Source organism: Mobula birostris, chromosome 5 (genome assembly GCF_030028105.1).
Source record: "Mobula birostris isolate sMobBir1 chromosome 5, sMobBir1.hap1, whole genome shotgun sequence".
In the NCBI taxonomy this organism is placed as follows: Eukaryota; Metazoa; Chordata; class Chondrichthyes; order Myliobatiformes; family Myliobatidae; genus Mobula; species Mobula birostris.
In genome coordinates this window covers 74,008,996-74,021,311 of record NC_092374.1, presented here as the reverse complement: position 1 = coordinate 74,021,311, position 12,316 = coordinate 74,008,996, and the positions used below count along the sequence as shown (strand labels likewise).

The following is a 12,316-nucleotide window of genomic DNA, read 5'->3' as shown; positions in this document are numbered from 1 at the left end:
GTGTGGGTTGGTGATGCAAATGGCACATTTCGCTGGATGTTTCGGCGTACATGTGACAAATAAAGCTAATCTTTAAAAAGGACAGTGGCCAAGAGAAAGGTGAAGACTGTCCAGCAGAAAGAGGAGAAATGCAGATTGCAATGAAATAAAGCCGAGTGAAAGAATGCAAAGCCAATCTCATGGAATTGCAGAAGAGAGCAAATGAAGCCATAAAAATAATTTCTCCCTCTGCCATCCTAATGTTCTGTACCAAGATCATTAACCTTATGGAATCAGCAGGCTGTGAGCAGCACTGTGCACTGGTTACTGTTGGGGTTAACGTTATTCCATTTTCTTTTCCTCTATTGCATGCTGCTAGATATAGACTGAGACTTAACAATGGAAATGACCATTTGCAATTATTTACTAACTTATTTAGAGAGGCAGTGTGGAAGAGGCCTTTCCGGCCCAACAACCCACACTACCTAGCAACCCATCTACTTAACACCAGTCTAATCACAGGACAATTTACAATGACCTACTAACCAGTACATCTTTGAGAATGTGGGAGGCAGCCAGAGGAAACCCACGCAGTCATAGGAGAACGACAAACACCTTACAGCTGGCACCAGAATTGAACTCCAAAATCCTGAACATCCCAAGCCGTAATAGCATTGCGCTAACTGCTACGCTACATGGTAACAATTATTCATATCTCTTATCTACTAAACTTCCTGATACCTTCATAGATCAATCAGTATCAAAGCTTGACCCTGGGCCATGTGAGGAGATACTAGGGCTGATACCAAAGTCTTGATCAAAAGGCAAATTTCAAGCAGTGACTTTATTAATAGAGTTATATTACAATGGGGAGGGTTTAGGAGAGGAAATCCAGAGCTCAGGGACCTCTTCAAGAAAACCTATTATGATCAGAGTGATTATAATTATAAAATTACTGGACAGAATTGAAGAAGTGAAGAGGACTGGAGAAGGGTACGATGTTTCTGTCAACAGATGAGCTGCCACAAGAACTGAATTATGATTTTACCTGCAGAAAGTATTGGACTAAAAAGCTAAGAGCTAGTGAAGTAAGTGACCATTCACCAAAAAAATCCTTGAATATTAATCCAGACCTAATCAGTCTTTTTGTCCAAATATACTTAATTTTGTTTCTTTATAAAGCTTATTGGGTTACTGCTACAGATTATTGTTAACATTTCATTGCTTTAGATTTCTATTTTTTATATTTTATTTATATTTAATGATACAGCATGGAATGGACCCTTCCAACCCTTTGAGCCCCGCTGCCAGCAACCACCACTTTGACGCCAGCCTAAGCATGGGAGAATTTACCAGTTAACCTCTTAACCAGTAGGTCTTTGGACTGTGGAAGAAAACCGGAGAACCCAGAAAAACCCCACACGTTCACAGAAATGACATACAAATTCCTTACAGATGACGTGGGAATTGAACTCTGAACTCCAGTGCTCTGTGTTGTAATAGTGTTGAGCTAACTGCTACACTATCATAGTACTTTTTTCTTTTATATCCATTTCCCAATAAAATTCTGTGAATCATTTTGGGCTCTATGAATAAATTTGTGTTCAAGCAAAAGCGAAACATAGTGGGTGATGGGCATTTGAACTAAAAGTAGAAAATGCAGACACCTTTGAATGAGTCAGGCATCATCTGTGGGGAGGATTAACATTTCAGATGAAAGTCTTTACATCAGAAATACTGAACCTGCTAATAACAATTCTGATGCAAGGTCATCGTGTTGAAATATTAAACATTTTGTTTGCCGCTGCCTGATCTCCTACTTACACAGTTCTCTGCTTTTAGAACTGGTGATCAAAGATAGCTTTTAAGCACTGCCTTCAAATAAGGGAAATACATCAAAAGGGAGGGAAGTTTAGAAAAGGAATTCCAGAGCTTAGGGACCTGGCTTCAGAAGGCTATTAATTTGGTGATGGCTTTCTAATGATTATCAGTCTCTAATATTGCTCAGAGAGTTACTGCTGGAATCATCTGTGCTGTCTTATCACATATATTCTAACCTGTAGATTGATAAATTGGTTTATTATTGTCACGTACTGAGATACAGTAAATGGCTTTGTTTTGGCATACGGATCATTTCATTACAACAATGCATGAAGGGAGGTTAATAATAACAGGTTGCTGGATAAAGTCATAGGCTTAAAGAGTGCAGGCAGCTAAGAACATAACAAGGAATACTGTAACCAGTTTTAGTGTTTAAGACAATTGAGATAAGAAAAATACATGATGATAACTTAGATTTTAAAAAATTTGGAAATTGTGGATGTAACTTCTGCCATCTCCAATGGGATCCCACCAACAAATACATCTTTCCCTCCCCAGCCCCCCATTTTCTGCTTTCCACAGGGATCGCTCCCTACGTGATGACTCCCTCGTCCATTCGTTCATCCCCACTGACCTCTCTCATGGTACTTTTCCTTGCAAGTGCAATAGTGCTACACTTGCCCCAACATCTCCTCCCTCACTACCATTCAGAGCCCCAGACAGTCCTTCCAGGTGAGGCGACAACTCACCTGTGAGTCTGTTGGGGTCACTTACTGTATTCGGTGCTCCCGGTGTGGCCTCCTGTATATCGGTGAGACTCGATGTAGATTGAAAGACCGCTTTGCCGAGCACCTACGCTTCGTCCTCCAGAAAAAGTGAGATCTCTCAATGGTCACCCATTTTAATTCTACTTCCCATTCCAACATGTCAGTCCATGGCCTCCTCTACAGTCACGATGAAGCCACACTGATGGATTGTTTTTCCAGTTAAACATGCATACCAGCAATTGTGGACTTTAAAAAATCTTTACTTTCATCTCCCTCTTTACCTGTAGCCAATGTCCAGAGATTGGAAGTTCCAAAGGAAACTCAGCAAGATTCATCTACAGCCACCTATTGTATTTCACAGGGAAAATTCCTTTGGTCCCACCTTCACTGTGGGTACTCTGCTTAAAGATGTTGGGATGATGTTAGAGATAGGAAGAGGCCATTGTGGTCCTGATGATCCAGAGCATTTCTCACTGCGGGGCAGCCACTACCTGGAAGTCTGGGATTGAGACATTCACCTGTACTGTCTGATTCAAAAATACAACATACAGCCTCTCCTCAAAGAGGAATGCTGTTTGAAAGGCATTGGTGGTAAATTTAGACGGATCTGTCTTTTGGGAACTGAAGCTTCACTGTGGTGCATGATTACAATTCTGCTTGGTGAATGGTAAACAAAGGTTGCCCTTTATTCAAGTCTTTTGCCCAATCTAGTCATGTTGGGGCTTATCTCCCACTTGTGATCTCTGCTCCATTTTCAATGGCACTTGGATGTTAATTATCAGTTCTGATTCCCTCCCTGGAAACTGAAGGACCACTTTCATGAAATTGGGAAGTATTACTATAAATAACTGTACTTTAATTCCTGAACTTACCCGCCTCACGCCCAAACTCAGTGCAAACCCACGTCCAATGATCTCATCGCAGATTCCTAAATGGCTTGATTTCTAAACTTCCCAGGGCTGGCAAAAATACTTATGAGGCCTAGGACCTTCCTACCCAACACCCCGGTCATGTGCCCTGTAGCTTTTCTTTTTCCTAACAACATTCTCAAGGCCTCTAATCTTCCTAACTGTGGTCAGCAATTCCCTTGAGAACTACAAATAACCTGTACTGCAATATTCATAACCTTGACACTGGACCTTCGACTACGTTCCTAAGCTCCACGATTCTATCGTCCTTTTGCCCCCATCATACTCACAACTAGATCTGTGATCTCCCCACTTGTGCTCACCAAACATGGTCACGTTAACAGCAATTTCCCTACTGGACCTTTGACCATGTCACAAGACCCACGGTCTTCTTATCATAGTCTTCCTATCCCTGAAGGCCATTCCTTAATTTGTCATAGCTGGGGGAAGTAGTGGGCATAAGCTCCCACTATCTATTAAATGCTCCCAATGGCTTGTGCCTCAACTAGCCTCTGACAACCAGTCCAACTCCCGGCCTTCACGTGTGGTTTAGCTACTAAGCCTGGCAGACTAGTTTTTGCTGACAGAAGAGGCAAAGCTGGGTTACTGGTGCCTTTAAACCAGTCACTTCAGGCAGATGGAGCTTGCCAGCTCACCTAGGTGAAGGAGAACTCTGATCTCAAACCTCCGCTGCCTTGTGGTCACCATGGGGAAGACTTTGGGAGCAAACCCCAAGGAAAAATCCAGAGCTGGAGTCCCTAAAGCAGTTCAATGTTGAGTTCAAAGATGACTGACAACTCCTGTGATACTGCTGGTGTCAAACTGTATCGGTCTCTGCCATTCCTTTGGATTCATCAGCTGCGTGCAGAGGGGCAGCCTGTTGCATCCGCAGCAGCTTGATCTCCACATAGTACCGCCCTGGCTTGCATTTCATGTAGGCAGCTGATATGCAACATCCATGGTTGACTCTGACCAACGGGCGGCCTCGGATAGCCCTGAAGTCCCTCTAACACCTGAAATCTTCTTACCTGTACTCCAACAATATTCCTGAAACAACCTATTCATTAAGGACTTCTCCTATTTCCTTTGACTCCAGTCATTCCCTCTTTTATCACCAATTAGTCCTACCCTCACTCTAGACACCTTCCTGCTCTTCACATACAGTAGATGTAGAATGCCTTGTGGTTTTCATTAATCCTACTCACCAAGGCCTTCTCATGCTCCCTTCCAGCTCTCCTAAATACCCTTCTTAAGCTCCTTACTCGCTACCTTGTAACTTTCTAGAGCCCTGTCTGATACTTTCTTCCTAAACTTTAAGAATGCTTCTTTCGTCCTTTTGACTAGATATTCCACATCTCTTGTTCACCATGATTTCTTCACCCTAACATCCTTTCTCTGGCTCACTGAGGCAACCCTATCCAGAACTTCATACAAGTTTTCCCTAAACAATCTCCACATTTCTGTTGTACATTTCCCTGAATACATCTGTTCCCAGTTTATGCTCCCAAGATCCTGCCTCACTGTATCATAATTCATCCTCCTCTAATTAAATATGATCCCTTATTATCTGTTCCTATTGCTATCCAAGACTATGTTAAAGGTCAGGGAACAATGGTCGTTGTCTCCAAAATCTCATCCACGGAGAGACCTGTCACCTGACTAGGTTCGTTGCCTAGTCCCAGATCCAGAATAGCCTCTCTTCCAGTTGGCCTTTCCATATATTGTGTCAGTAATTCTTCCTGGACATATCTAACAAATCCTGTCTATCTGCCTATTTTCCTTTCCTCTCCAAACAGTCACCCAGTTTTCTGCCTCCTGCAGTTTAGGTGTGACTACCTCCCTGCAACTCCTATCTATCACCTCCTCATTCTACTCTATGAACTACAGTCATCCAGCTCTAGCTCCCTCTCATGGTCTGTAAGGAACTGCGGCTGGTTGTACTTCACGCAGATGTGGCAAACAGGGAGACTGGAGGTCTCCCAGATCTCTTATATCTTTCATGAAGAGCACACCTATGACCTGGGATCCATTCTCAAAAACTCTAGATTGGCGCTAATAAAGAAAGAAGGAGAAACGTAATACTGTTTGCTTTTTAAATCTAGCACTTACTTTCCATGAGTAACTGCTTCATGGTGCTTTGCTTCAGGAAAGCTAATAATATCACATAGGACACTTGCCACCCTGGGAGAAGAAACAGGAGCTTGAAAATCCAGATGTTTAGACTTAAGAACAGTTTCTTCCCCACTGTGATAAGGCTTCTGAATCTACCACCTATTTCACCCCCTCCTTTCCAATTATGTTGCTGTGTTCTTAGTTCTATCTCTCTGTTATTCTGCTATTGTCACTTCGGTATTCTTTCTGCACCATTTCAGATTGTTCTACAATATTTACACCATTCTGCTATTTTCTGGCTAACAATGTGTTTACTGTTGTATTTATTTTTGCCATTTTTATTGTTTTCATTGTGAGCTCAAAGTGAAGAAGGAATTCGCTTAATGTAAATAGTGATAACCTAATCTAATCTAATCACTTTGCACCATGGTCATTTATCTAGACATTGGATTGGTAATCTATGTGGGCTCTCACAACATTGGATTGGTAATCTATGTGGGCTCTCACAACAGCAAAGTCTACAAAGTTATGCTTATTCTTAACCAAAGTGAATACTAAAGCCATCAAAGATGGATTATTCCAAATGTGAAGGTTTTGCTCATGTAGTTATTCTTCGAGATTTGCAAACTTCTTCCTGCAGAAAGTCCCAGCTCTCTAAAGCTTATTGTTTGAAACATACCAGTTGTGCAGCAGAACATGCCTTAGATCAGATAAAATGAATAATGCCTGTGGAATTGGGTCAGTCTGAAGTGCACAAGGCTATATTTTGATTGTCATAACTTTATGTGCCTGGGGAATATGTTGCAGGCAGTTCTGCATAAATTTCAGAAATGTGTTTCAAGTGCTTGAATGACCGTGCAACAGCTGAACCGAAGATGAAAATTGAATGTGACATCATTTTATAGTCAGAAGGCACAAGCAAACCCTTGCTAATGGTTTGATGAAGTGTTCTGAGCAGTGTGCATGCTCCTTCGCTGAAACTTGTTTAGTCTAGCCCAGTGAGCATTTAGAACTTTCATGTTCAATGAATGTAAAAGTACCAGCACATTGCTTTAATGTTCACAGTGAAGCTATAAATGCTGGAGATAACTCTGCACAATCCCCAACCATTTTATCTACTGTGTTTTATAAGAATATAAAGAAAATAGTTCAGTAAAACCTCTGCTGTTCATGTCCTGACTCATGCAAAGTCATGCACACACATTATCATTGTGACCTTGACCTAAACCAGCTCCTGAAGCAATACTACCTCAAATTCTTCTCCTAGTTCTCAAATACTCAATGGCCTCATTGCTGTGAGCTTCTTCAGCCTCATAAACCTCCAATACTTCTGCACAATTTCACACCATTTCCTTCCTTGCTCTTCATGCACTACCGTTGGTGGTTGCATCTTCATTTGATGGACCCAGATGATGGAGATCCCACTCAGATCTTCATTGCTTCCCTACCTTGTTCTTTTCCAATTTGACCAATTGTCCATTGTCAAATACCGGTTGAAGCCGCTCTTGTGAAATGCTTTGGGTTATTTTGGCACATTGAAGGCACAACACAAATGCAAGCTATTATTGCCTTGATCAACATAATTGGGTTAAAATTGAATTCAATTAAAAGCTGATGCTAACCCAAAAACCACAATGGTAGAAGGATTTGATTATGTCTGACAATCTCTCAATATTCTGCAAAGACTCATAAACTGCATTTTAACTGTGTTTGATAAAATTGTCTTCTGCTGCTTTCCCCTTTCATCTTCAATTCCAGGGAGCTTCCTTCAAATTCACTGTTAGTTTTATCTGACTGGGGAGCCTGCATGCATAATATAAATTTTAAACAGATACCAAGTTTTCACACTGAGTCTTTTATGTAATTTTATTAATTAAAAAATCTCTATCCTGTAAATCATAGTGACAACTCTGTGTCAACTGTTAGCTCTTGTGAGTCTAAATCCAAAACTTGTGGTTTTAAATCCCAAGATAAAAATTTGAGTCAGAAATCAAGGCAAGGACTCTAGTAAATTATGAATAGAGTAATTTGTTATTGGTGGTATGATTCTAGACGGTATTCTTCATATGGATGCCATCTGCCACCTCAGGTGGACGTGAACTCTCCTGTGATCCTGTGAAATTATTTTGAAGTGCAGAGGGAATGTATTGTTAACTCTAGTGTCAGCTATATCCACCCTTTGATAAATGTCACCAATCACACCATTCAGTTAGGATCACACTGCCCTTTATGGCTGTCTGCCACATTTCTCTCATCATGAAATTTATTATGCTTGAAGAAGTGATTTATCAATTGAAAGTGATTTAACAACTTTTTGGTTTCATGGCTATCTGTGGGAAGACGAATCTCAAGGTTGTATACTGCAAACATACTTTGATAATAAATGTAATTTGTATCTTAAATCTTCGAACTTTGGAAAGCACATCAAGATGATCTGAAGGGACTGTAGCATAGCCTGACCTAGCTGGCAATTCACGGAGCTTTGCATTTCACAGCTTTCAGTTCCTTTGTTTAGGGTTGTGGGGAACTGCCTCAGAAGAATTGTTGAGGCCAGCATAGGTCATACTGAAGGGCAGGATAGGCTCAGCAGGCCTGGTAACCTAAACACACTCCTATTTTCTTGTGTGTTCTTCTTGTTTGTGTCCTCTTTCTCTACATCTTCTATCTGGGTAGCCTTTGGTACTCAATGTTGAACTTAGTAACTTTAAGTAACTCACTTTCACTGATTATGTTAAAACTGGCCAGTTCCGCTGAAGGCTATCCAGCTGTCATCTTGGGTCCGTTTTTCTCCCTGCTCTACCGTGGTTGGACCTGTTGGGCATTTCCATTAGCTCTGTGTTTGGCAGCTTTTACATAGTCACTTTATAATATTTTCTCTTTTTAACCTCCCACATTAACCTATCAACCAGATAACTATCAAAAACATACTACCATGGAAACTTCAGTCTCCAATGGAGTTTGACAAGCCATTTCCCTTGGTTTGTGAAGTCTAGAACTGTGATCACAATTTCTGGATATAGGGAAAGAAATTTGGAAACTAGAGGAGGAGAAACCTCTTCAGTCAAAAGATAGTAAAATTGTGGGATTTGCTACCACTGAGGAGGTAGAAGCCAAGACACTGAACAGGTTTAATGAAAAGCCAGATTTTTTTTTGTTCTAGCTGAAGAAGGCAGAGGCATGCGGAGGTGTAATGAGAGGGATGGACAGCATGGTGATGTGGATGTTAGACATGTTGCCTCACAGCTCCACTTCTGTCCCATATCCCAAAAATGTGGTTTGGTAGGCTGATATAAATTGAATTGCCTCTAGTGCATCAATGGCTCGTAAAATCTGTGGGAGTTGATGGGACTAAATGGAAAATATAACGATATTAGCATAAGATTAGTGTAAATCTGTGCTGATGGCCTGTGCAGACTCAGTGGTCGGAAAGGCCTATATTCTTGCTCTATGACTGATTCTAAGGCTGAATCATCAGCCGCGCTCTCACTGAATGATGATAGCTCAAACACCAAGTGGCCTTTTCCCATTTCTGTTTTTCCATTTTCTGTGTATGTTTAATTAATCCATATATCATAAATTCCTTTCACACAGCCTGAACTATGTACATATTTCTATTTTGCATGTTACAAAAGAATTATGCTTTCTTATCAGAGGTTAAAATGCCAAATTCCCATGACATCTTCAAGACAACTTCAAGGAGTGATGCCTTAGGGATGCAGCATCCATCATTAAGGATCCCCACCACCCTGGACATGCCCTCTTCACATTGTTACTGTTGGGAAGGAGGTACAGAAGCCTGAAGGCGCACACTCAGTGATTCAGAAACAACTTCTTCCCCTTTGCCATCCGATTTCTGAATGGACCCATGAACACGACCTCATTACATTTTATTTTCGTTTTTTTTTCACTACTTATTTTAACAACTATTCAATAAACATGGTATATACTTACTGTAATTCAGATTGTGTTCTCTATATCTATCATGTATTTCATTTTACTGCCGCCGTAAGGTTAACAAATTTCACAACATATGCCATTGATATTAAACCTGATTCTGCACTTCTCTACCTCTCCTTTTGCTCTGCTAGTTGCTTCCTCTCACAAACACAACACGCGCGCGCACACACACGCACACACACACACACACACACACACACACACACACACACGACATTCTAGAGAAATGTGAGGAAAATGGTTAATACATGCTTATTAGGACCATTTGTTTTACATAGATCTGTGGAATTCTTTCAATAGCAATTAAATTTCTAATCCATCCTCAGATTGCGGATGTTGCCTATTTTAATCTTCTACTGCTTATTTTGATGATTTTTTTTTACAGCTAAGTCAGATGCTTAAGTGCAGGCAAACTTGCTGGAAGAACACTAGCTTCGAGAGACAGTGATTCTGGTCAAATAAATTAATATGGGTTAAAAAGCCTAGAAATTTCTTGCTCACATATTATTCACCCAAAAATTATATAGAGGGACTACCTACATTTTACACAATATTGGTGACGGTAGAGCACTCACAATTCACAACTAGCATTCAATCAAATTGACAAATGCCATATGACATGAGTGACGGCACACTTACCAATCAATGGGACTGAGTCAGATGTTGCTGGCATTATCTCAGCCACTAGCAGCATGAATACAGTTAGAGACAACAGCACAGTGATTCCTGTAAGAGATAAAAGGAGGTGGAGTAACACAGGGTTTCAAAGTTTTACAGTAGAGTCTAAAACTTGCACAAATACTATCTGCTTGAAATAAGAACTACCTTGAAACTACCTGAAATAAAAACTTCCTTGATGCTCCTTTTGTGCCAATTCTACCAGGGTCAATGGTTACTGAGGACTCTTCAAGGGGGCATAGAGCATCAGTACTTACAGATTACATATGTTTTTTGTGGTATTTCTGGACTGTTGTTGGCCTGACTCTGGTGGAACAAGTTCGCCCAATTCTCCACCAGATGATACAACACAGGCTTTGTCTCACCAACATAATGCCATTTCAATGCTCGTAGATGAATTTATTATACTAATCCTGGAACTGCATTTATACTCCCAACAGATTCAGTATAAATCCTTAGCTCTAGATTGACTATTAAAATAGAAAACCTAGAATCAGTGTGCAAATGGAGAGATGTCTAAGACTCAGTTCAAGGTACACTCAGTTCACTCTTTAAGAAGGGAGGAAGGCAAAAGAAAGGAAATTATAGGTCAGTTACCCTAACCTCAGTGGTTGGGAAATTGTCGGAGTCTATTATTAAGAATGAGGTTTTGAAATACTTGGAGACTAATAATAAAATAAGTCAAAGTCAGCATGGTTTCTGCAAAGAGAAATCTTGTCTGGCAAATCTGTTAGAGTTCATTGGGGAAGTAACAAGCAGGGTAGACAAAGGAGAGGCAGTGGATGTCATTTATTTAGATTTTGTGAAAGCATTTAATAGGGTGCCACACATGAGGCTGCTCAACAAGATAAAATACAGAAAATAAACTGGCATGGATAGAGGAATGGCTGACAGGCAGGAGGCAGCGAGTGAGAATAAAAGGGGCCTTTTCTGGTTGATTGCCAGTGGTGCATGGTGTTCCTCAGGAGTCAGTATTGGGACTGCTACTTTTTACATTGTTTGTCAATGATTTGGATAATGGAATTGATGGCTTTGTGGCAAAGTTTACAGATGAAACAAAGATAGGTGGAGGGGTAGGTAGTGCTGAGGAAACAGTGCGATTGCAGGGAAGGGAATTAGGAAAACCAGGAGGGGCCATGACAAGCCCTTGGCAAGTAGGATTAAGGAGAATTCCAAGGCATTCTATACATACATCAAGAGCAAAAGAATAACTAGGGAGAAGGTGCGACCACTCAAGGATCATTTGCTTGGATGTAGAAAATGTGAGTGAGGCACTTAAGTATTCGCTTCAGTATTTGCCAAGGAAAAGGATATGGAGGACCAGGAGATCAGGGCTGAGATTATACATATATCATCCGCAAACTTGATGACGCAGCTTGAGCTGGATCCTACAACACAGTCACACGTCAGCAGTGTGAACAATAGCGGGCTGAGCACACAGCCTTGGGGAGTGCCAGTGCTTAGCATAATGGGACGAGAGATGTTGCTGCCCACACGGACTGACTGTGGCCTTCCTGTTAAGAAGTCCAATATCCAATTGCCGAGGAAGGTGTTGAGACCAGGCGAGGGCAGCTTCCCTACCCGTTTCTGGGGTATGATGGTGTTGAATGCCAGACTGAAGTCTGTAAACAGCAGTCTGGCCTATGAGACCCCATTTTCCAGGTGGTACAGGACCGAGTGGAAAGCAGAGGCTATTGCATCATCAGTGGATTGTTCAAACTGGAAAAGTCAAATGAAGCTGGGAGAAAGGCTTTAAAGTGCTCCATGACCCAGCTACTCAAAGCATTTCATAATGGTTGATCTTAATGCCACCAGATGATAGTCACTTAGGCAGCTTACTGATGCCTTCCTTGGCACTGGAATCATGGTTGCCACCTTGAAAACCAAGGGGACAATGGATTGTTGCAGGAGATGTTGAATTTATCTCTCAGTACCTCCAACAGCAGAGCTGTGCAGCCTTTTAGAACCCGTCCTGGTATATTATTGAGCCCTGAATGGGTTGACTCCAGCTAGGGTCTTCTTCACCTCAGCTTCAGACAGATGGAATGTCTGCTCCCCTGTGGGGAGTGATGCCTTCCTCACCAGCCCTTTGTT

General features: G+C 41.3%; 1 protein-coding gene across 1 annotated transcript in view; it reads right to left on the bottom strand.

The window, feature by feature from the left end:
* Positions 1-12,316, bottom strand: part of chrna8 (cholinergic receptor, nicotinic, alpha 8) — an 85,328-nt gene that overhangs the window by 56,050 nt on the left and 16,962 nt on the right. The window contains exon 3 of the mRNA XM_072257189.1: positions 10,184-10,270. Within this exon, the coding sequence (XP_072113290.1) occupies positions 10,184-10,270 (87 nt within the window). The remainder of the gene's footprint in view (positions 1-10,183; positions 10,271-12,316) is intronic.